Here is a 25,035-nt window from a genome sequence, read left to right on the forward strand (position 1 = left end):
GAAGTGAGGCGGTTGGGCAATTAGACCAGGCCCAGTAGTCCGCGCCAAAAGTACCAAGAACAGGGAGCTTCGGTTCCTTGCCAGGACCTCCCGAATGGACCACAACTCCCAGAAGGCTGCGCGATAACTAGGCTGCCACGTGCTTTCGTGAGCCTGCGTGCTAGCTAGGACCAGCAGCGGGGAAGGATGGGGAGGGGAGACGGCAGCGATATCGCGATATTTGGGAGCTGTCCCGAAAAGCTCCTGGCGCGGGTGAGGAGTCATGGGGGCCAGAGGTTGGGGTGTTTCAGCGGGGCAGAAGGGAGGTTTCTGTTTCCGTAGAGACTGTGGCTGTGTGTGTGGGGAGGTGGGGTGTGTGTGCAGAAAGGGCTCACTTTCCTTTTTGTGCATGTGACGCTCTGCTCCCAGGTTTTACGCTGTCTGTAGGGACTGTGGAGCCTGCCTGCTCGTGGGGCCAGAGCCTTAGGGACCCCGGATAGGGACCCCTTCCCGGCTTGGCCCTGGAGTAGGGGGTTTGTATCTGTGCGCTACCATCCCGCTTTGTGCTGCACACTGCGAACGTTGTGTGCCATGTAAGTTTAAAAGGTCGGGGAAAAGGCTCCCCACATTTAACAGATTACCTGTAAAAAAAATTATGGGCCTACTTCCAAAAAGGAATAGGGCTGCTCAAAGTACAAACTATATTTTAAAAATTGGTAAAATAGAAATAAAAGAAGCCTTGGTATGTTGGAATTATCCCCTAGATATGTCCAAAGTGCCGAATGGCATTTAAAAACTAGAATGAGGCCAAATTTTGCCAGAGAAAAACTTCATGCTGTCCTTAGAAGTATTTGGAGGTCCGTGCCAGATGATGAGCCAGAGAGATCCCCAAGATAGGGAAGTGGTGGATTTCTCGGGAGCAGGGTTTATTTTCCACATCTCTCCCAGTGCCTATAACTGTCTTGTTAGTAGCTCGTGTGTGTGTGAATATAATATAGAGTATATGACTTAATTAACGTAAATGTATATTAAAATACGTGTAGTATAGTATATAATATACCCCCAACTTGAGGAGAGATGCATAGATGGGATTCCAGAAGCTGCAGAGTCAAGCATGCCTGCCTCTAGTTTGAGAGAACAGTCTTAGCAGAATGCCAAGGCCTTGAGCTCTCCCTAAAGAGTTCCTTACCTTTCCTTGGGGGTCGCCAGGAGGCTTCTTTTAATGCCTCTAAGTTTTGAGGCAGGGTGACACTTTGGGGAGCTACAAGTTGTTCATTATTACTGGGGCAGAGAGTAGTGTGTTCACTGGTGGGAGATGAGGCCAGAGCAGGAGCTTGGAGCCAGTAGTGAGAGGCTTTGACATCAATCCAGAAGGTGCGAGCTCTTGATGGATCCTGGATCCCTGCTCCTGGACCCCATCCTCCACATTTGGTTCTGCTTTGTTGAAGCCTCTAGCCCCTCGTTCCTGTTTTGGGTTGGGCTTATACCCCACCTGGCCCCTTTTTAGCTCTGTTTCTGCTGGTTGCACATGTGCCTGTGTTGTGACTAGCCTTGAAACCTTTGCTTCAAACTCTGAAACTATCCCTGAACCCTTTACTTAACTGTGCCGCCTAATTAAACTCATCAGAGGAGACTTACATATCATGAGCCTGCCACAAGCCAAGGCTCTTTACTCTGGCCCTGTCTTTCTAAAGGACAGAGGACCTGCCATTTTTCTGGCTGTGGCTTACTGCCAGTGGATGGTGCCTTGGGAGCTTGCAGCTCAGTAATCACAGCCTTAAGCCCTGTAATCTCTGTGCTTGTGAACTCTACTGCTCAGGAGTTCCTTTCAGCCCAGCAGAGCCCAAGAAAATGAGGTGCTATCTGCAGCTAAACTTTGATTGTGCAAATAGATGGTTCTAACAGGAACTGGATAGAGTCACAGACTTACTGGTTTGGGATTTGGTGTTTTATGAGAGTATGTGTGAAGAACTCTTGCGAGCTGTGACCCTCCATGAAACTATCAGATTGAACCAATTTGACCTTGCTTTCAAATGTTGGTTAAATTTTCTACTTTCCATTCCTTTTCTAGAAAGGTAGGTAGGCTTTGATTCTTAACAGAGCTTGCGCAGCAGGCTAATAGTAAATCTTGGACTGTACCATCTACTGTGTGGAAGGAGTTGAAGTCACTAACATGGATTCCTGCCCCAAGTTGAACTGATAGCTTTCAGGAACCTGTTAGGATTGGTATCAGTTGGATGTGATGGAGGTTCAGGGGCTGCAGAGATTTGATTTAGCTTCTGGTTTTGCAAGAACCTCCCAGCCCTAGCACCTGTTGGCTGGAACAGGACAGGGTCAAGGTTTGTGATCTGGCAGGTAGGTTTCCCCAGAAAGTCAAGGGTGGGCCACCATTGCCTTCTGTGGCTGCTAATCAGCAAGCTAGGAGGACGCTGGTCGATAGGCCCCCTAGACCTTGCCAGTTGCTAACAGGGCTCCTCATTCTGCTCTGGGCAAGCTTGGCCCTTTTTGAAGCCCTGACATAGAGCAGAGATCGAGATCACTGGCAGATGGAACTTCGGGAACTGGGATGTGCTTAACTCCTGCTGAGAAGCATCTGAGCCTCAGAGACCCTTCCAGATAGGAGTGTGGTAATGGACCCGAGCGTGATCTTTAGCTTGTGTGTGTAGGCCTGAGTCTTGAAGGCAGATATTGGGCAAAGGAGCCCTAGGGAGCCAAGGGGCCTGTGGAGTAAAGAGGCTCTGTAGGCGCACAGCTATGGAGATGTGCAGCCGTAGGGACCACTCACAGGCACTTCCTCCTTGGGGTCTACCTTGGTGTCCCTTTTCCCTGCTGGTTCTGCCCACTTTGAATTCATCTTCCGGGATCTTCTTGTACAGAGAGCTCTTACCGCAGTTTTTCATGCATTGACTCAGGTTTTTGCTGAAGGAGCTTCAGAGATCACCTGGTCCTATCTTGCATTTTCTGGGTGAAGAGACAGGACCAGGGAGCCAAGTACCCTGGGCCAGCGCCACACCACGTCAGGAGCACAACCAGGGACAGGGCCCAGGGACAAGGCCCAGGGCTCCTGCTTCACGGGCCAGGCTTCTGCTCGCTGCTACACCTTGCTTTAGAGTTTCAGGACTTCCCAGATGCCTGGTGGTTGGTGATTAGACCTGGTCACACATTCGGGGAGCAGCAGTGGGGTGGTGAAGTGGAGAGGGAGAGGTAAGAAAACTGATGACCAGATTGAATCAGTGATCACCAGACAGGTGCATCCCAGAGAAGGACCCATCTCAGTTGATGCCAGGTGTCACTCTTGTCTTCTCAGATCATCTACAGACTCCCTGAAGGCAGCAACTGTATCTTCCTCAGGTGCTTGCCCAGTGCTGGATATAGTTGGTCCTCAGTTATTGTTCCTGATGGAGTGAGTCCATTTTGCTGGCCCAGCATATACAATGTAGGTTTTGCCCAAATTTGCCACCCTCCTTCAGGCCTTCTCACCTTTGTTAAGGTTGTTCCATCTTGCAAAGTTACTTCCTTTCTCTGGAAAACTTACTTGTCCTTCAGGAGTCGATCTGAATGTCACAATTTTGGTCTCTGACTTCCTTAAACAGTTACTCCTGGGCAGCCTCAGCACTTGGAATAGACCTGCCTCAGCACTGGTCACATTACATTGCAGCTGACCTGTGTGTTGCAAGGGTGTCTGACCTTACCAAACTGTGTGCTCCCATAGCTGGGACTGCTGACCTCTCAGGAACCCCAGCATCTGGCCCAGGGTCTAACACAGGATGCTCAATACATTTTGGTGGAATATATGAATGAAGTGGGTGCCCCTTATTCCGCGTTTAGATCCTAAATCCTGACAGAGCTTCATGGAGCCCAGTCCTGGCCGACTCCCAGAACTTGAAGCCACCAGACCCCACATGGAACCAAGGGCCTCCTGTGCAGCTGCTGTCCCCTTGGTGGAGAGACAGTTCCATGTTCTTGTGGGTGTCACTGGGAGTGTTGCAGCCCTGAAGTTGCCTCTTCTGGTGTCAAGGCTTTTGGAAATTCCTGGTGTAAGTATCCTTACTAGGCAAGCACGGCACGGCAGCTGCTGACATTAGAGAGCTGCTGCTTCTGTGGCCAGACCATTTTTGTGCTTGCATGGAGTTTTCTATTTCTTAATTGTTGTGTCTGTGGAAGTCCTCTGTGTGCATCACTGTGTGGGAGATCCAGGAGACAGGGACCAGTGTGATAGTATACCAGGGGCTAGATACACGTAGTCTGGACAGAGTGTGAGGAAAGACCAGGAAAGGAATGCTCTGGTGAGTGGAGGGTTTGGGGTTCCCCTATGATGATCCTGAGATTCCCTGAGGTCCTGGCATGGGAGGAGGCTAGCTGGAGAAATGCAGCAAGTTCTCAGTGCCCCCTTGCTGACTTGGGCTCTCTGCCCCCACCTTCACTCCGTCTTGAACACTGCAGCTCTACTCTCCCTCCTTGTTAGATGTGGTGGCTGTGCTGTCAGTCCAAATGCACTGGAATCTCAGGGGCTTCCTATTGCCCACAGCTCTCGTTTCAAACTTCACTCCTTCAAGTCTTCATAGATGCCTGGGGGCAACCACAGTGTGTTGGGGGTAAGGAGTTCAGCCCCTGACACTGGCCAGACCACCTTACTTTGATCAGAGTTTTGTATATTTAGGTTCTGGGGAAGATTTTTCTGTGGGAAAAGTTCAAGGTTTTAAACAGTGTGAAAGCCAGCAGGTGATGACCCCACTCCCTCGTCTGATACCAAAGGCCCTTAGATTGGTCCATCGATCTCCCACTGCCCCACACTCTACCCAGATGGCATTTACTTGGGCCTGGGCCCTGCCAGGCTGTGCTGCCCTCCCTGCTCCTCTCCGTCTACCCAAGTTCTGCACAAACACTTCTCACAAAAGCTTTCCTGGCCCACCTCAGCCCATGTGGTTTTGCTCCCTTCCTTTTAAAACTCTTTTGATGTATTAAAAACCAGAGCTGGGTAGTAAAATGGTGAAAACATATTTTATTCAGGAAAAACTGTTGCAATAAAGGAAAAAATACCTCAGTATAGGACTGGGTTTATTTCTGAATACAAGGAAAAGTCAGGATTTATAGCCCAGGAGCAGGTGGGGGTCAGTGGAAGTGACCTCATGGGTAAGAAGGATTCTGGCTAACCCATCCTGATAGTATTCTTACTGAAGGCATGCCAAGTGATCGACATCGTCTGGGGGAGGTTGGGAGGCTGAATTGCCTGATGAGATACCTGCTTGTGCTGTTGGACACTAGTTTAGTGGGTGTTGTTAAGCCGCTGGGGCCCCGGCTGTGTTTTCCTTGCTGGTATCCACGCAGCACCTAATGCAGGTGGGTTTACCCGGCCCTTCCAGCAGGGGGCAGTGCTCACTTGCAGATGGCCCTGTGGCTGCAGGCAGGGGCCGGAAATCTTTTCATTTTTTTTTTTTTTAACTTTCCACAAACTTCTACCCAGAAGAAAGTCACCCCCGCACCCCTCCCCACCAGCCTGGCACAAGCAGTGTAGCAGGCTGCCAGGGATGCCAGCCGGGCCAGAAGGGGGAAGGGAGGAGAGTCTCGTGGTTGCTCTGAGGTTGGGCAGCGGTGCTGCTGGGGCAGGACAGCCTGGGGCCTGCCATTCCCCATCGCCGCCCCCCCTGGTCCTCCCATGTGCCCAGGACTGTCGGTCGCTGCTGGCCAGCTAGGGCTGTGAGGGAGCTAGAGTGGGAGGCCTGCAAGGGGTTGCAACGGTGACCGGCTCTGCCACTGCCCCCTGGAGAGGGAGGGAGCCCTGCGGTGCCTTTTCCCACAGCCCCAGAGCAAGTGAGTTTCCGGCCTCGGGGTGGGTGGGGGCAGGGAGTCCTATCCCAGGAAACAGATGGGCAGCGTCAGAGTGCAGGGAAGTGGCAGCCCCAGCACTTCCTCCGTCCCACGCAGCCAGCCTTTGTAGGGGTGTGAGGAAAGGGTTGCCTGAGCAGGCGGGCTCTCCAGCCCAGCCTGGACCTGTCAGCCTGGCCTGCTGGGAGGGCAGGCCGCGTGTGCAACGGGACTCGGCGCTCCCTTTCTGGCTGGGGCCGGGGCTGGAAGCCAGGCAGCCAGAAGGCCCTGGCCCAGCCCCCTGGACCCTGCCTTTCTCATTTTAAAATGAAGGTGGTGGAGCGGAAGAAAGCCTTCCCGGGGCCACTTAAAGATCTGACCGTGCAGCAGATTGTGCAGCTCGTGGAAACTCAATAAAAATTATTTTCCAATGGGAAAAGTAAAATAAAATAAAGGTGATTACTGGCACCCATTTCCTCAGGCTCCCATCAGGGCTCGGGGAGAGAGACACATGAAGCAGTTTGTCATCTTGTGCCAACAACTCAGCACAGCTCCTGGCACATGGAAGCGCATGACTTTCCTGTCCTTCACCCTGTCCTTTCCCCTTGTCGTGTCCTTGGGACTAGCCACATGGTGTGGGGTGGTAGGGTTGGCAAGACAGCCCATGTGGGAAGGGCTGTGGGGGCTACAGTGCATCTGCTCATGTTGAGGGGCCTGCGTCCCTCTCCCCTCCTGGCCCTCTCATTCTGGGGGGGACAGCTCTCCAAAGAACTCGGTAGGGTCCTGGTGAGGTGTTGGTAACCAGGGGGGATCCCTACTTCCGCGTATTAGCCCCAAGGCAGTGACCTCCCCCAATCCCCTACACTCTGATAGCACTGATCTCATTGCCCCCTTTCTGGGTCACCCCCAGAAGCAGTTCTTGTCCCTTGGAGCCGTCCTCAGCTCTTGCCTAAGTCAAGGGTTCACATGCTCAAGGTTTCCTGAGTTCCCTTGGGCACTCCTGGATTTTGACTAGCAAATGAACAGCTGGGGTGTGGGCTGCAGGCAACTGGGTGATTCTGCAGACATGGCTCATAACTGCTGATTTGTCAGTATGTCCACACAACCCAGGAGAGCCACTGACCTAGAGCAAGACCAGGGATGCTGAGGGAGTGATGGAGAGGATAAATTTGGTTTCAGGTCTCACACATGAGCAGTCTTAGGGAGTGGCCACTAGCAAAGCCGTGGAACCTTTATGTGAGGAAGGGGGCGTTGGAAAGTGGGGGCCAGCCCTACCTCAAGAGAGGCAGTGAGCATAGAAGATTTCTAGTGCAGGGACACTGGGCAAGTCAGGTCTTCTTTTTTTTAATTTTGGTATCATTAATGTACAATTACATGAGGAATATTATATTTACTAGGCTCCCCCCTTCACCAAGTCCCACCCACAAACCCCATTACAGTCACTGTCCATCAGCATAGTAAGATGTTGAAGAGTCACTCTTGTCTTCTCTGTGTTGCACAGCCCTCCCTGTGTCCCCCCACCATTATGCATGCTAATCATAATGCCCCCTTTCTTACCCCACCCCCCTTACCCCTCCCTTCCCACCCCTCCTCCCCAGTCCCTTTCCCTTTGGTAACTGTTACTCCATTCTTGGGTTCTGTGAGTCTGCTGCTGTTTTGTTCCTTCAGTTTTTCTTTGTTCTTATACTCCACAGATGAGTGAAATCATTTGGTACTTGTCTTTCTCCACCTGGCTTATTTCACTAAGCATAATACCCTCTAGCTCCATCCATGTTGTTGCAAATGGTAGGATTTGTTTTCTTCTTATGGCTGAATAATATTCCATTGTGTATATGTACCACCTCTTCTTTATCCATTCATCTACTGATGGACACTTAGGTTGCTTCCATTTCTTATCTATTGTAAATAGTGCTGCAATTAAACATAGGGGTGCATCTGTCTTTTCCAAACTGGGCTGCTGCATTCTTAGGGTAAATTCCTAGGAGTGGAATTCCGGGGTAAATGGTATGTTTATTTTGAGCTTTTTGAGGAACCTCCATACTGCTTTCCACAATGGTTGAACTAACTTACATTCCCACCGGCAGTGTAGGAGGGTTCCCCTTTCTCCACAACCTCACCAACATTTGTTGTTGTTTGTGTTATGGATGGTGGCCATCCTTACTGGTGTGAGGTGATATCTCATTGTGGTTTTAATTTGCATTTCTCTGATGATTAGCAATGTGGAGCATCTTTTCATGTGCCTGTTGGCCATCTGAATTTCTTCTTTTCAGCTGTTCAGCTCCTCTGCCCATTTTTTAATTGGATTATTTGCTCTTTGTTTGTTGAGGTGCATGAGCTCTTTATATATTTTGGATGTCAACCCTTTATTGGATCTGTCATTTATGAATATATTCTCCCATACTGTAGGATGCCTTTTTGTTCTACTGATGGTGTCTTTTGCTGTACAGAAGCTTTTCAACTTGATAAAGCCCCACTTGTTTATTTTTGCTTTTGTTTCCCTTGCCCAGGGAGATATGTTCAAGAAGAAGTGGCTCATGTTTATGTCCAAGAGATTAATTTTTTATTTTTTATTTTTTAATTTAATTTTTTTTGGTATCATTAATCTACAGTTACATGAAGAACATTATGTTTACTAAGCTCCCCCCTTCACCAAGTCCCCCCCACATACCCCTTCACAGTCACTGTCCATCAGAGTAGTAAGATGCTGTAAAATCACTACTTGTCTTCTCTGTGTTGCACAGCCCTCCCCGTGCCCCCCCAACACTATACATGCTAATCGTAATGCCCCCTTTCTTTTTCCCCGCCCTTATCCCTCCCTTCCCACCCATCTTCCCCAGTCCCTTTCCCTTTGGTAACTATTAGTCCATTCTTGGGTTCTGTGATTCTGCTGCTGTTTTGTTCCTTCAGTTTTCCTTTGTTCTTATACTCCACATATGAGTGAAATCATTTGGTGCTTGTCTTTCTCCACCTGGCTTATTTCACTGAGCATAATACCCTCTAGCTCCATCCATGTTGTTGCAAATGGTAGGATCTGTTTTTTTCTTATGGCTGAGTAATATTCCATTGTGTATATGTACCACATCTTCTTTATCCATTCATCTACTGATGGATGCTTAGGTTGCCTCCATATCTTGGCCATTGTAAATAGTGCAGCAATAAACATAGGGGTACATCTGTCTTTTTCAAACTGGAGTGCTGCATTCTTAGGGCAAATTCCCAGAAGTGGAATTCCTGGGTCAAATGGTATTTCTATTTTGAGCATTTTGAGGAACCTCCATACTGCTTTCCACAATGGTTGAACTAATTTACATTCCCACCAGCAGTGTAGGAGGGTCCCTTTTCTCCACAACCTCGCCAACATTTGTTGTTGTTTGTCTTTTGGATGGTGGCCATCCTTACTGGTGTGAGGTGATATCTCATTGTGGTTTTAATTTGCATTTCTCTGATGTCAAGCCATGTGGAGCATCTTTTCATGTGTCTGTTGGCCATCTGAATTTCTTCTTTGGAGAACTGTCTATTCAGCTCCTCTGCCCATTTTTTAATTGGATTATTTGCTTTTTGTTTGTTGAGGTGTGTCAGCTCTTTATATATTTTGGATGTCAATGCTTTATTGGATCTGTCATTTATGAATATATTCTCCCATACTGTAGGATGCCTTTTTGTTCTATTGATGGTGTCCTTTGCTGTACAGAAGCTTTTCAGCTTGATATAGTCCCACTTGTTCATTTTTGCTTTTGTTTCCCTTGCCCGGGGAGATATGTTCATGAAGAAGTCACTCATGTTTATGTCCATGAGATTTTTGCCTATGTTTTTTTCTCAGAGTTTTATGGTTTCATGACTTACATTCAGGTCTTTGATCCATTTCGAATTTACTTTTGTGTATGGGGTTAGACAGTGATCCAGTTTCATTCTCTTACATGTAGCTGTCCAGTTTTGCCAACACCAGCTGTTGATGAGGCTGTCATTTCCCCATTGTATGTCCATGGCTCCTTTATCATGTATTAATTTTCCATATATTCTTGGGTTTACATATGGGCTCTCTATTCTGTTCCACTGGTCTGTGGGTCTGTTCTTGTGGCAGTATCAAATTGTCTTCATTACTGTGGCTTTGTAGTAGAGCTTGAAGTTGGCGAGTGAAATCCCCCCCACTTGATTCTTCCTTCTCAGGATTGCATTGGCTATTCGGGGTCTTTGGTGTTTCCATATGAATTTTTGAACTATTTGTTCCAGTTCGTTGAAGAATGCTGTTGGTAATTTGATAGGGATTGCATTGAATCTGTAGATTGCTTTAGGCAGGATGGCCATTTTGACAATATTAATTCTTCCTAGCCAAGAGCATGGGATGAGTTTCCATTTGTTAGTGTCCTCTTTAATTTCTCTTAAGAGTGTCTTGTAGTTTTCAGGGTATAGGTCTTTCACTTCCTTGGTTAGGTTTATTCCTAGGTATTTTATTCTTTTTGATGCACTTGTGAATGGAATTGTTTTCCTGATTTCTCTTTCTGTTAGTTCATTGTTAGTATATAGGAAAGCAACAGATTTCTGTGTATTAATTTTGTATCCTGCAACTTTGCTGAATTCACATATTAGATCTAGTATTTTTGGAGTGGAGCCTTTAGGGTTTTTTATGTACAATATCATGTCATCTGCAAATAGTGACAGTTTGACTTCTTTACCAATCTGGATTCCTTGTATTTCCTTGTTTTGTCTAATTGCCGTGGCTAGGACCTCCAGTACTATGTTGAATAACAGTGGGGAGAGTGGGCATCCCTGTCTTGTTCCCGATCTTAGAGGAAAAGCTTTCAGCTTCTCGCTGTTCAGTATGATGTTGGCTGTGGGTTTATCATATATGGCCTTTATTATGTTGTGGTACTTGCCTTCTATACACATTTTGTTGAGAGTTTTTATCGTGAATGGATGTTGAATTTTGTCAAATGCTTTTTCATTGTCTATGGAGATGATCATGTGATTTTTGTCCTTCTTTTGTTTATGTGGTGGATGATTTTGATGGATTTTCAAATGTTGCACCATCCTTGCATCCTGGGGATGAATCCCACTTGGTCATGGTATATGATCCCCTTGATGTATTTTTGAATTCGGTTTGCTAATATTTTGTTGAGTATTTTTGCATCTATGTTCATCAGGGATATTGGTCTGTAATTTTCTTTTTTGGTGGGGTCTTTGCCTGGTTTTCATATTAGAGTGATGCTGGCTTCATAGAATGAGTTTGGGAGTATTCCCTCCTCTTCTATTTTTTGGAAAACTTTAAGGAGAATGGGTATTATGTCTTCTCTGTATGTCTGATAAAATTTCACGGTAAATCCATCTGGCCCAGGAGTTTTGCTCTTAGGTAGTTTTTTGATTACTGCTTCAGTTTCTTTGCTGGTAATTGGTCTGTTTAGATTTTCCATTTCTTCCTTGTTCCGTCTTGGAAGGTTGTATTTTTAGCATATAGATTTTCATAGTATTCTCTAATAATTCTTTGTATTTCTGTGGGGTCCGTCTTGATTTTTCCTTTCTCGTTTCTGATTCTGTTGATGTGTGTTGATTCTCTTTTTCTCTTAATAAGTCTGGCTATAGGCTTATCTAATTTGTTTATTTTCTCAAAGAACCAGCTCTTGGTTTCATTGATTTTTTCTATTGTTTTATTCTTCTCAATTTTATTGATTTCTTCTCTGATCTTTATTATGTCCCTCTTCTACTGACTTTAGGACTCATTTGTTCTTCTTTTTCCAATTTCGATAATTGTGACTGTAGACTGTTCATTTGGGATTGTTCTTCCTTCTTTAAATATGCCTGGATTGCTATATACTTTCCTCTTAAAGCTGCTTTCACTGTGTCCCACAGAAGTTGGGGCTTTGTGTTGTTGTTGTCATTTGTTTCCATATATTGCTTGATCTCTATTTTAATTTGGTCGTTGATCCATTGATTATTTAGGAGCGTGTTGTTAAGCCTCCATGTGTTTGTGAGCCTTTTTGCTTTCTTTGTACAATTTATTTCTAGTTTTGAACCTTTGTGGTCTTAGAAGTTGGTTGGTAGAATTTCAATCTTTTTGCATTTACTGAGGCTCTTTTTGTGGCCTAGTATGTGTTCTATTCTGGAGAATGTTCCATGTGCACTTGAGAAGAATGTGTATCCTGCTGCTTTTGGATGTAGAGTTCTGTAGATGTCTATTAGGTCCATCTGTTCTAGTGTGTTGTTCAGTGCCTCTGTGTCCTTACTTATTTTCTGTCTGGTGGATCTGTCCTCTGAAGTGAGTGGTGTGTGGAAGTCTCCTAGAACGAATGCATTGCATTCTATTTCCTCCTTTAACTCTGTTAGTATTTGTTTCACATATGTTGGTGCTCCTGTATTAGGTGCATATATATTTGTAATGGTTATATCCTCTTGTTGGACTGACCCCTTTATCATTATGTAATGTCCTTGTTTATCTCTTATTACTTGCTTTGTTTTGAAGTCTATTTGTCTGATACTAGTACTGCAACACCTGCCTTTTTCTCCCTATTGATTGCATGAAATATCTTTTCCATCCCTTGAAGTCAGGTCTTCTTTATGGTGTCAGTTTTCTTATACCTGCAATGGGGCTGGTGGGGAGTACTCAAATGATCCATCTCCAAGGCCTCCCCTGGTACTAGAGTAGAAGGTTCTAGATGTGGGGCAAAAAGGACTAGGACTAAAAGACAGCCTAAGAGAAGCCCTGGGATGCAGGAGCTTCAGAGTGTTCTGCAGTTGCATCAGTGTCATGCAGTTGGGTGGCTGGCCGGGCTGTCTGCTCAGTCAGGCTCTGCCCTTTGGTTGGCACCCTTCTGACTTGGGAAGGGAGGACAGACACCTCTCTACCTTTTGCCAGGGCAGGCGTTGGCAGGGCTGAGAGCCAGAAGGGAATTTCTAATGGTGGAAAACATCTTCTGCTCAGGGTGTTGCAGGCCTTAGGCTTAGAGAAAGGTAAGTTTCTGGAATGCCTGTCAGGTCATTCAGGGATGTCAAGGGCAAGGGAAAGAGGACCCACACATATGCAGTATGGAGTAAATTCTCTGGAGGACCATTTGGCAGTATCTGAAGGAATCAAAAATGTTCACAGCCCTTGATTCACCCACACGATTGAACCCACTTTTATATAAGGATGTTCATTGTAGCATTATTTATAATTTCAAAGCAAAACCAAAACAAAACGTCCAACAGTAGGGAGCTGTGGTGCAGTTACTGTGCAGTCTCAAATGGATCCCAAGGCAGCAGTTCAGAAGAATGGGTGGGTCTGTGTGCTGCTGTGGGACAGTCCTCAAGATGGAAGTGAAATGAGCAAGGTGCTGGAGCCAGCAAACTGTTGCCCATGGGCCAAATCTGGTTTTGTTCCTTGTGTTTGTGTAGCCTGCAATCTAAGAATGGTTTTTATGTTTTAAAATGGTTTAAGAAAAATCAAAAGAAGAGTATATTGTGACACATAAAATTGTATGAAATTCAAATTGCAGTGGCTGTACATTTTTTGGAGCACAGCCACACTCATTCATTGAAGTATTCTCTATGGCTGCAGTCTTGTTACTACAAAGTTGAGTAGTTGTTATAAAGCCTAAAATAGTCTCTGGCCCTCTATAGAAAAGGTATACTGACCATTGGCATATAGTATGATTCCTTTCGTTTGTTCATGTATCTGAATTACTGCCTGCAGTTTTTCCCCCTTGTGAAGCCATAAGAACAGGAGGGGAGGCTTGCTTGTATATTGTATCATTCTGTTCAGTTTTAATTTTCTAATCTCTGTATATTTATTTTGCTTTATTTTTAAAGTCAAAAGGGCTTTTTTGTGGGGATATTGTGGAACAGTCTTTGTAACTGTATGCTTTCTTTCTTCCCTTTTCTTTCCTAATGCTTACTAAGGAAAGGAGAGCAGGAGAATCAGGCCTGTTTGAGGTTTTTCTTTCTTTCAAGGTGGGGGCTAGTTGCCTGCTCTGTTGTCCTGCTGTGGAAACTGGTCTGTTCAGCCCTAGTGCTCTGAGATATTCATCTATTCATCTGGGCCTCTGCTGGCTTGGCTGGCCCCTTCCTTCCCTGGACTCTTCCTTTAGGGGGTGAGTTCTGCAGGCTGCTGGTCAGAGGCAGCCAGCCCCTGGCTGAGGGGTCCTGCACCCTCGGGTCCTTCCCTGACACCCCAGAGCAATATCCTCATGGAGGCCCTCCACAGTCAGCCTCTCTAGTTATACTGAGAGTTTTCTCTTTTTGGGGAAGGTCACAGAGGGACTGGAAGTTTTGTCCTGGTCCGATGGCAGGAAGGACTGCTCTGACCGGAACGCTAGCTCCCCCATGGGACCTGTTTGGAGGCAGGGGTGAGAAGACCTTTATCAGCAGAGCCTGGTTGGAAAGGACAAGGGTCACAGAGGGCTGGGATGGCACAGTGAGCTACAGTGAGCTGCATGAGACCTTGGAGGGCATGTGCTCCAGATAGTTCATGGCTCAGAGGGGAAATCTGGGCCAGAAAAGGGATTCACCTGAGCTCCTCCAGCCTGTGAGCTGGCAGAACAGGGTCTGGAGGCCAGGTTTCCTGACTCCTGACAGCAGGTGAACTTGAGGAGCTCGGATCCGGAGCATGGCATTCTCTGCTTAAGCTACCGTGGCCATGAGGATGACAGTCCCCAGGACATTGTGGAGTCTTGCCTGGTCTGCCTTCCATATGGTCAGGGGTCAAAGATACCCCACTTCCTTGTCAGACTGAGCACTTACTGAGGACAGAGCTTGTATCTTACTGGTTCTGGCTCCCAGGCGTTCAGTAGGCTCAGTAAATGTTTGTGGAGTTAAGACATCATTATGAGCTGAGACATTATGAGTTGGGACACCCACTTAGCCAGCCGGAACTCCCTCGGGGATTTGTTAATGAGGCCACCTCCTCTGTAGCTCCCCAGCCATGTGTCAACTGCCCTGGGCACCAAGAGTCCTTTTTCCTAGAGTCTGCCTGCCTCCCTCATGCTCAGGTTCCTGTCAGCTCCTTGGCTGGCCCCCAGGTCCTGGGCACTGCCTGTGTCAACACAGGCTGGCCCAGTGTCAGGGGCCTCTGCTGTGTGTGCCAGCCCAGAGGCCTGAGCCATCAAGGCTCTGGGTGCGTTGCCTTGCGGCAGGTTAAGTCACGGCTGGTGCTTCCTTTTTAGAATCCTTATCAGTCTCCTGTAGAGCTGTCACCACAAGCTCTACCAGAAACACTTGCTCTTTTTTGCCAAGTCAGCTGGGGTTCCAGCTGGGGCCCTTTACTTGTACATACCAGAGCTGTGCTATCTAATATGGTAGTATTGGCCACATTCAAATTTAAATTTTAATTGTTAAAATTAAATAAAACCAAAAATTCAGTTTATCAGTCACATCACACCAGCTACAGCTCAGGTTCTCCATGGACATATGTGGCCAGGTGGCTGGCTTACTGAGCAGCACAGGTGTGACAGGTTTTCATCACGGCAGAGAGTTCTGGATAATTTCGTAGAGTAGTAGTCTCAGCTGGGACGGTTTTGCCTCCCAGGGGATGTTGGACAATGTCCAGAGACATCTTTGGTTGTCATAACTTGGGGAGGGTGGTTACTGGCTCATGGTTCTTCCAGAGATGGAGTTCAAGGAGGAAATTCAGGTCATGGGATTCGTCTCATCCTGTGGCTGTGGAAGACTTTCTCCCCAGGTCCCTTTGATAGAAATCTGCCCCAAAAGCAGCCTGGGCCAGAGTAGGGGTCTAAAAGTAGGAGTGCACTTATCACCCCAAATTCTGTTTCCATTTCCCCTCCCTATCCTCCAGAACCCCGAGATGGAATTGCTAATATATCTTCAGCAGAGAAAAGGAAATCAGACTTGCCAACTTCCTTTCAGGAAGGAATTGCTATAAATGCTGGGCAAAAGACAGGCAGCTTATATAATAGGACCTAGCCAGACCTTCGTCATGTTACACAAAGAGGTTCACATTTAAAGTACTAGATATAAAAACTGGCAGGGATCTCACCAGGGGATCTAGCACAGAGCTGCCCTTCAGGAACTCTGTAGTGTGTGGAGATTGTTTTGGTGCCCAGCCCTGCTTCTGCCAGGACCTAAGAGGGTGTAAGAGAAAGCCAGGGAGGGTTCTTGATCTCAGGAGTTCCTTGTCCTGCCAGGCATTTGCTGGGGGGAGGTCAAGGTAAATGAGCAGAGAGTCTGAGTTACTCAGTATCTCAGATGGTAACATAGCGTGATTTTTTTTTTTTTTTAATAACACACAAACGCAGGGCCCAGCCCTTGGCTCCCAGGACCTTTTGGCAGAGTGAATGAAAATGGAAGAACAAAGCCCATAGGGCTGATGAATCAGATCAAGTGACATCCCTCTAAAACCAGAAAAACTGGCCTGGGCTTGCTGGGCAGCACTGGGAAGCAGTCAGAGTTGCTGCCAAGGAGGTGGTGGCTTCAGTGTGGTTGGGGAAGGGACGTCGGAAAGGGCCTCACTCATCACATACTCTTCAGGTAAAGACATTGACCCCAGGAAGCTCCCTAACAGGGACTGTAACCTTGAGGGGCAGCCAGAGAGGGACCCACTGAGAGACTGGGGGGGGAGCTTGGGAGGAATATCCTGAACAGGGGCTAGAGTCCAGGGTGGTAGGCCTTCTGGACCCCTGGGTGGGACTTACCAGGGCGAGGGGGAGGCGTATGAAGGCTCTGAGTCGGTGAAGGGGACATAGAAGAGAAAAAGGGTACAGCTGAAAGGGAGGAGGGAGCCCCTGAACTGGACCATTACCAAATGGGGAATGTTCCTGAAGGTCGGCCTAGGCATAGATCTCACTTGGAGAGCTGGCACGCAGTTGGGAGTTAGGGGGAATAAGGGAATTAGATCTTCAGGAAGCAGCTTTCAGAAAAGAGAGGATGAGCTGGGATGCTTTTAAGTGGTAGATTGTTCAGGATGGTTGGGAAGCCCTTAGAAATGACAGAGAGTGGCCCCCTGAAGAAAAGAAGGCAATGATGGAAACTGATACGGCTTCCTAGGAAGCCTCCTGTTAAAGGAGATTGGAAAGGAGGACATGTAGCCAAAGATGAAGGTAGAACGTGATCCAGAGGCCACAGAGCAAGCTGCAGTTTGCAGTGGAACTCAGGGGGACCCAGGAGGCTCTTACATATATTTGGAAAAAGAATAAGGAAACAGTGCCTTGTCCTGGAGGCTAGTGGGGTAACATTAAGAGGGGACAGAAAGAAATGAGTCCCATTTTGTTTCCATCTTCTTTGAGCTTGAAAAAGTAGGACAAATGGTGATAGAAGGGAGCTGCTACTCAATACCACCAAGTCATTATCAAGTAGGAATACGGGCCCAGCAATGCCAGAGCTTTCAGTTTTTCAAGAGAGGCCAGGAAATTGGATTTTCTATGTGAAGTCTCCCGGTTTGTGTATATTGGCTTAAAAATGTTTATAATTTCATGCAGGCCAAATAGCATGTCTGCAGGCTGCATCTGGCCCAGACATTGCTACCCAGACATTGCTCTGGTTAGTCGCTGATTCTGTCCTTGTTCCCCTTGACTCTTTTCCTTCCTGGACAGGCATCTGTCGAAGATGTGATTTCCTCCACCCTTTCCCTCCCGCCACCTCTGTTGGGCCCCTTTATTCTGCCAGCTTGTTACTCTAACATCTCATTTTGCAAATGATGGCAGCTGGTCTGGTGTGGCTCACACTACCGTGTGCTGTTCCTCACAGCCACTTACTTCGTTCAGCCCCTTAACCACCCCTTTGTGTACATCATTCATTTATCTAGTAAACGAGGAGTGTGAAGATGACTTCATTCTTGCTCCGTGAGTGTGGGGTACACAGGTCTGTTTTGCTCGAGCCTGTCTGCGGCTGGAGCCCATGAGGCTGTATTACTAGAAGTGCAAGAAAGGACCTTGCCTGCTGTCTCGCTCGGGCATGGGTGCGGACACCACAGGCGGGGCCCCAGCCTCCCAGAGCTGTGGCCTACAGGGGGCAGGGCTGCGGGTGGCCCAGACCACAGGACCAGTGAGCCTCTTGTTGTGGCCCCCTTGCCCTGAGCTCACTTCCCACCTGCCCCTGCCTCTCACCTCCCTCTGCAGCTTTATATACACTGGGCACTTGGTAACTCCTTCCTCAACAGCCCCGCAGAGAGGGAAGTGAAACGGCTGCATCTGGTGGGCCCTGACCTTTGGGGGACAGCGGAAATAGCTATGCAAACATAGGACTTGCTGCCATGGAGGGAGATGTCCTCTACCCAGCCAGGCTAGGAGGAAAGCACTTGCTTGGCCTGGCCTCCTATGGCCTTCAGGCTGGTGGCTCTGGCAACAATTTCTCTCCCCTGTCCACTTTTACTTGGTGACAGCTGGAAGTAGCCGTGGTCACAACTGAGAGAGCCAAACATTTCTACAGCCCGCAGGATGTTCCTGTCACCCTGTACAGCGACGCTGATGAATGGGAGGTCAGTGCTGGGGGCCCCAGGGCTGAGTTCCATTGTGTTTTTACCAACAGGACAGGACTGTCTTCCCTGCATCTTACGGGCATGATGGCTGGAGCAGGCAGGCCAGGCTCCAGTCAGCGGTCAGGGCCCTCTGGACACAGGCAACGAGGAAAACATCTGTGTAGTTTCTGGCCTACGGGAGGCCCACAGTCTCCTCCCACCCCAGGCAGAGTTCAGCTTTGGCCCTGAGCCTGAGGTCTGTCCTTGTACTTATCTGGGTTGATGAAACCACAGAGGAGCTCTGTTCCCACCACCCCTGTCCACGTGGCTCTCAGTGTCAGGCCTGTTGAGAGCGCCTCACTTCCCACGGGCTCTGCTTCTGCTCTCCTGCAGAGGGGCAGGCACTAGCCAATTCACCAGACATCGGGTGTGGGCCTCACCAGGGTGCCCTGCCAGGCGATTTTAAACATTCTCGGCCTAGAACATTTCTGGCTGGCCGTCTTCCCCACCCCACCCCCTCCATTTCTCACCACCCCAGAGTGCTTCCACTGGCTCAGACAACCCAGGCATCCGCCTCTAGCAGACAGGCCAGGAGTTCCCTGCCAGATGTCAGTTCTCTTGAAAACCAAACCATAAAGGGAATAGCTTGGAGAGACAAGGGGTGTTTGTTTCCTCGGGCCTGGTTTCTCTCAGGCTGTGGCTGCACGGCCGATGCTCAGCAGCCATGCTGCGGGAGGAGTGGCACTGGAGTCGGGCAGGGGTTGCTCAGGTGGTCTCCTTGGGGTCCTGACTCTGTGTGCCTGGTCTGCGTTGGCCCACCCCCTCCCCCTACACACTGAGAGGGCGATCTGCCCTGCGACCCCATTTCTTTTCGTCCTCCAGATGTGGAAGCACCGGTCTGACCCAGTTCTCCACATTGACCTACGGAGGTGGGCAGACCTCATGCTGGTGGCTCCTCTTGATGCCAACACCCTGGGGAAGGTAGCCAGTGGCATCTGTGACAACTTGCTTGTGAGTGACTCCCTGTGCCCCCCTCCCTCCCTGGGCCTCATTCTCAGTGTGCTGAGCTGCCAGACTGCCTTTATGCAAGGTTTCTGCTTCGGAATCCTTTTGGGGTAGGCTGGTTTGCTACAGTCCCCCTGGAGCCTCCCCACCATCCCCTGGTCTCACCTGTCCTCTGGTAACGTGGGCGGAACACCTAGGCCTGATGGGCTGACTCCCTGAGGGTGTCCACGCCTCCCTGTTCCCTGGCATCAGTTCCTCTCCCTTCGTCCTCTGTCACAGGCTGCCCTCAGAGTGCCCGTCTGTTGGCCTCCCTGCCCAGCCCCACTGCTGGCCCCTTCACCCAGCTTTGCCTTCTCACCCTCACCAGGACTTGGATATCCATACGCGCAGTGTGATAGTGGGTTACTTCCTCATGGATCTTTCATGAACACTTATCTCTCCTATAGCTTTAGCCACAGACAGATGTGGTTTTCCTGGATATTATGGAAAGCTTAGAGAGAGAGAAGGACAAGGTGAGGGGCGCGAGCTAATGGACGGTGGAGGAGAGGACAGAAGTCCAGCCGCATGAAGCGGGGATTGTCTTAGGCCCGCGGGACCTCCAGGGATCTGTTGTCCTAAAGAGCCTTTGTTTATATGGTCATCCTGGGAAAAGTTAGTGTGATGTCTCCCCTCCTTCCCTCCCCTTATTATCCCTCTGCCCTCAGAAGTTGAGCTTTTACCAACAGGGAACTGGGATGGGGGATGCACAGGACACAGGGTGCTCAGAATCTGGAAGGAGAGGACTTTTAGTTGCCAATACAGGGAAGAAGGGACTGTGCTCTGGTGTGTGATGCGATCTTACACGGCCCCAGTCAGTCCCTTGACAACGGAGCGCCACCTTGCATAGCGCAGGGTGTATAGCAAGTGCTCAATAAGCGCTTATTATCTATGTGAGGTGATTAGTGATTTTACTTGGCAAAGAGCCAGGGGTTTCCCAGAGTTTTATATGGTGAAGAAGTGAATAATGAAGCTGGGTCAAGATTTTTTGAGGTAAGATAGGAGGTTAGATATAAGAACTTATTCACTATGTAAGAACTTGCTCACCGTGTAAGAACTTGTTCGTTATGCTTCAGAAGATTGGAGACTGTTGAGAATTAGGCCTGGGGTGGATTAATGATTGTGCATTGAGTCCCCTATACAGAATTTTATTGTTGTTAACAACCATTTGATCAATAAATATGAGAGATGCCCTCTCAAAAAAAAAAAAAGATAGGAGATTAGTCTCCTTGTATGCTTACTGAATGGCACTTAAGACATTTTTCAAAGAATCTATCGGTAATTTAAGCATCATTTGAGTAAGAGCTCAGAGGGACCGGAAGCCGAGCACCATGCAGGTGATGCGGCCAGGAGCGGGGGGTGGGGGTGCGCCGCGCGGCCCTGTTAGCAAGAAGGCTCCCGGGGCTGGTGCGGGGCTCGTGGAGCAGCCGGAGTGGGTGGGGCTCCCGGCCGCCCTCACCTGCGTGGGTCCGAGGCGCGCGAGACCGGCGCCATCTCCCCGGCTCTTCCCACGGCCTGGCCAGCAGCCAGCTGAGAGGTGGAGCACATGCGGGGGGCTAAGCCTGGGCCTTGGCCAGCCCCCTGAGGGCCCTTGCTTCCTCGCGAGAGCCCTGCCCGCCCCCCCCCCAAGTCCGTGGGGTTTCAGAAATCCTTCTGAGATGGCTGAGCAGCGGAGTATGTTCCCAAGACCAGACCCAAGCCATCTGTCGCAAGGGCTTCACTGCAAGTCTCACCTTTTTAAAGGAATTAGAAATCTTACGAAGTTTCAGCTGTCAGCATCCTTGGTCTGTGGCTCTGTTCTCTCCCAAAAGGTGTCTTTTCCTTCCACCCCTGAACAGCGGCTCGTCCTGCTGCCCACTTCCTCAGACTTCTTCCCTTTCTAGTGCCCGGAACTCGGGGTGCTGTTGGAGCAGCGTGCTGGGTGGGGTCCTGGGCCTGAGGGACGTGCACCTCCCTCTGCCCTCTGGCCTGCTCGGGCTCCGGGTCCTTCTTTGTGCTAAAGAGCCAAGCAGACCCAGAAAGGGGAGGTGCCTTCTCTGGGTCCCCAGCCCGGCCAGGAGCTGGTTTCCTGACCTGGATCTAGGCCTTCTCTCTGTCCAAGTGCATTTCCAGGGGCAGAGCCTGAGGGGCCGAAGCACCCTGCTGGCCAAACGGAAGGGACTTGGGGGCTGATGTCTCTTCTCCTCCCTCCTGCTGCCGGAGGGTGTGGACGAGCTACGGTTTGTCCAGGAGGCACTGAGCTTCCAGATGGGGTGGGAGAAGTTGGAGAGGTGTGCAACCCGGAGCTCCTAGGCTTCTGCTTTGGTGGTTGTGCGTTGCTTGGAGGACACTCAGAAGCCCCGCCCAGCCCCCATCCCACCGCACGCGGCCAGGAGGCTCTTCAGGCATGCTCCTGACCTCTGCAGAAGCAGCAGCCGGCCCAGGGCCAAGGGAAGTGCGACTGAGACTGTCCGCTCACTGCCCGGGTGCGAGAGGAGCTGGTGGGAAGCCAGCGCTGGGGTGGGGCCGCGCCGGCGTCCAGGTCCTGAGGCCGTGTGCCGCCGCGTCCTCCCTGCCCCCAGGAGAGGGCAGGGGCTCAGGGCAGGCGCGGACCTAGCCTGTCAGGGCACTGTCCTCCGGGCGCTTCACTCTTTCCCCAGATGGGCTTCACTTTAAAAAAGGGGTGTGCAGCCACTGTCTCCCTGAAGGGCCCACAGCTGGGGAAGAGGTACGTGGAGCAGTCGGAGCACAGGAGAGCTCACCCCTGGGGCCCCAGAGTTCACTTCTCCCCCGGACAGCCTGTGGCCTAGGGAGCCTGAGCCTTTAATAGTGACAGGAGCCACCGTTTCTGGAGCCTGTACTTGGAGGCAGGCCCTGTGCAAAGAACCTCCAGCATTTCCAGCTTCTGCCCTCAGAGCCCCCCAGCGAGGAGGCTTTTGCAGACGGAAAGCTGACTCCTGACACTGAGCTGTCGTGAGTCCTCCTGGCCTGCAGCGGTAAACAGCGCAGAGGCATCTGAACGCAGGCTCCGATGTCACAGCCCGTAGCACAGGACTGTGGGCTGATGTGCCCCTTTCACTGCGGCTCTGCCCTGTAACCTGGTGGGACGGCCTGGAGTGGGCGGTGGTAAGGCTGCGCGGGCTGCACGAGGCCTCGTGCCCTGGGTCCTTGTCTCTGTGTGACCTTGGGTGATCTTTCACCTCTGGGGAGTTCAGCTTCCCCATCCGGGAAACAGGGCAGCACCCTCTTCACAGAGTCACAGTGAGAGCTCAGGCAGTACTATATGTGAAAGGATTTTTGTCATGTACAAGATACTGTTTTCATTGCCAGGCTTTATTGGCCTTAGAGTAGGGCTGGTATGGGGCAGGTGGGCCCCGCCTGATGAGCAGTCTGGCCCTTAGCTTTATGGGTAACTACACAGCTTGCCTTCTGCTCCCCAGAGTTGCTTCTGTCTATGAGGTGTGGCCTGCTGTGGAGAAGCATTACACTTGGGCTCAGGGGGACCTTTCTGCTCACGAGGGAGGTCTGCATGGAGTGTCTGGACTATTGCAAGTGTTGGTGGAGGATGTCCTGTGTGTAGGGCCCCAGGCCAGGGGAGGTGGGAAAGCAAAGAGGGGTGAGGAGATGCGGCCCCACCCGCTAAGGGACATGAGACAGCTCCCTGCAGACAGGCAACACCTAGTCATCCCAAGCCCACAGTTGGCTGTGACTCAGGGGACAGTGGGTAGGATGTGGAAGGGCTGGGGAGTGTTGGCAGGCAGAGCTGCAGCATGCCCCCCACCCCGACCTTGGCCCCTCTCCACAGACCTGTATCATCCGGGCCTGGGACCCCAGCAAGCCCCTGCTCTTCTGCCCTGCGATGAACACCACCATGTGGGAGCACCCCATCACTGCACGGCAGGTGGACCAGCTCAAGGCCTTTGGCTATGTTGAGATTCAGTGTGTGGCCAAGAAGCTGGTGTGTGGAGACCAAGGTGAGCATCTGGCCCGGCTTGCGGCCTGGGGCTGAGGAAGGGCTCCGCTTTGGGATTAGCTCTGGTTTTAGATCCCAGCCCTTTGTGGTCTTGGGCAAAACTGTTCTTAAGCTCAGCTTTCTCATCTGGGAAATGGAAATCATGATTTCTCCCTCTTAGATCAAATGAAATGGTATATGTAAAGTGCCTAGTATCATCCCTGCCACACAACCATGATACTCATGATGGCTACTGCAACTCTTCCTGGGAGCTGGGGGCATTTTAGAAGGGATTTGATGAGTCTGGAGTAGGCAGAGGTGGTCTTGGCCTCCTCAGGTATTGGGCTCTGGGTGGAGCACTTGGGAGCACTGTGCAGGGTTGGGGTGGAGGTGGGGGCTGGGCCCCTGCCTCATTCTACAGGCCACAACAGAACCTTGCTCCCCAGGTCTGGGGGCCATGGCTGAGGTGAGCACCATTGTGGACAAAGTGAAAGAAGTCCTTTCCTGGCACTGCGGCTCCCAGCAGAGTTGAACTGGGATTTCTGTCACATGCATCTGTCTGTACTCAGTGTGCTTCAGGCCGAGTTGGTGAAGAAGGTGGACATTGGCAAAATCCGGTGAAGACTCCTACGTTTGCTGAGTAGGGGTCTGGCCTGGGTCTGCTTTGGACCCTCCCCAGGGGCTCGACTTGCCCCAGGTTGAATTAGACCAAATCCAGACTTCTTTCCAACTGGAAGACACATGCTTTCTGGAGCTCCTTCTTGGGATGGGCACAGAGGCCGGAGGAATGAGCCTCTGTGTTGCCCTGTGCTCTTGGAAGGGGCCTGAGAAGTGACAGAGAAACCTTGATTCTGCATCATGCCCAGGAGCTGCCTTCAGAAACAGCTGCTGTGGAGACCCCCAGGGTGGTGGGCCTTGGCCAGGCCTTCAGAGCTTCAGCACCTTATGGGGTGCCCAGGTCCCACACGGAATAAGTTAAGCCTGTGAATTGGCACAACCCTGAGATTTTCCCGGACCATGCTGTGAGATTGGGGGTACTGGGGAATAAAGAAAAGCGACCTTCGGGGGACTGTCCTTCCTTTACAGCCTGTCTGTGGTCTCAGAGACCAGGGCATTGCTAGGTGTGACTGGGGAAGGGTCTGGGCTGATGACTGACTGGTGCTTCTTCATCCCCATACCATAGTGTGATTAAAGGCGTAGGGCTTTGAAGCCAGGTAGCCCCTAGTTCAAATCCCAGCTCTGCCACATACTAACAGTGGGAACTTGGCTCAGAGCTCAGCCTTTCTGACCCTCACTTTTCTCATCTGTATTATCCTACCCTTGTGGAGTTGTTGGGAAGGTTAAATGTGATAGTGTGTGCAGGATACCTGATCCACTGCCTTTTGCATACTAAATGTCAAATAAATAGAAGTTAAATCTAGGTATGTATTCATACCAGGGAGCTTTTCTAACATTTACTGAAATAGAGCATCTAACATTCTTATTTTGGGAGAAATAAAATCCTCGACCACAAGCTGACATGGCATTTATGCAAGTGACAGGAATATAGCCAGCGGGATTGGCACCTGCCCTGGAACCCAGGCTCCTTGCTTCCTGGTGTTGTCCTCATCAGCTTTACTTTACCTGAGACCAGGGCCTGGTGTCTGTGCCTCTTCCTAACCCCACTCCTCCCACATCACCTTGTCACAGCACACAGGAATGAGGGAAGTAGACTCCAGAGAGAAACATGCTCTGCTCTTAAAACCCCTGTCACCTTGCCTTTGACCTAATTGCTGTTTGGTGGCTGCAGTATTGTTTGGTGGGGGCTTATTTGCCTATTTGGAGCTGCTATTTGGGCTGGCTTCCTGCCCTCCAAGCCAGGGGTGAGTAGGCACCCTATGCATGCCTTCGGACCACTGAATGT

General features: G+C 50.0%; 1 protein-coding gene across 9 annotated transcripts; it reads left to right on the forward strand.

Annotated features, from left to right (window-relative positions):
• Positions 1-173: 173 nt before the first annotated feature.
• PPCDC (phosphopantothenoylcysteine decarboxylase) lies at positions 174-24,215 on the forward strand. Of its 9 annotated transcripts, XR_008992676.1 has the most exons (7): positions 2,892-3,183; positions 3,808-4,016; positions 18,086-18,181; positions 19,043-19,171; positions 22,986-23,154; positions 23,314-23,469; positions 23,579-23,712. XR_008992676.1 is itself a non-coding variant. In XM_036907667.2 (6 exons), exons 2-6 carry the CDS (start codon positions 3,831-3,833, stop codon positions 23,662-23,664), a joined length of 666 nt encoding a protein of 221 aa, XP_036763562.1. In that variant the 5' UTR covers positions 174-252; positions 3,808-3,830; the 3' UTR covers positions 23,665-24,215. The 9 variants fall into 9 exon arrangements, 8 of the variants coding, with proteins under 8 accessions (XP_036763562.1, XP_057344966.1, XP_057344967.1 ...); XM_036907667.2 differs by lacking the exons at positions 2,892-3,183; positions 23,314-23,469 and adding an exon at positions 174-252 and having other exon boundaries at positions 23,579-24,215; XM_036907668.2 differs by lacking the exon at positions 23,314-23,469 and having other exon boundaries at positions 2,893-3,183; positions 23,579-24,215.
• The last annotated feature ends 820 nt before the right edge of the window (positions 24,216-25,035 follow it).

The sequence above is a fragment of the Manis pentadactyla genome, chromosome 11 (assembly GCF_030020395.1).
Source record: "Manis pentadactyla isolate mManPen7 chromosome 11, mManPen7.hap1, whole genome shotgun sequence".
NCBI classification, from domain to species: domain Eukaryota; kingdom Metazoa; phylum Chordata; class Mammalia; order Pholidota; family Manidae; genus Manis; species Manis pentadactyla.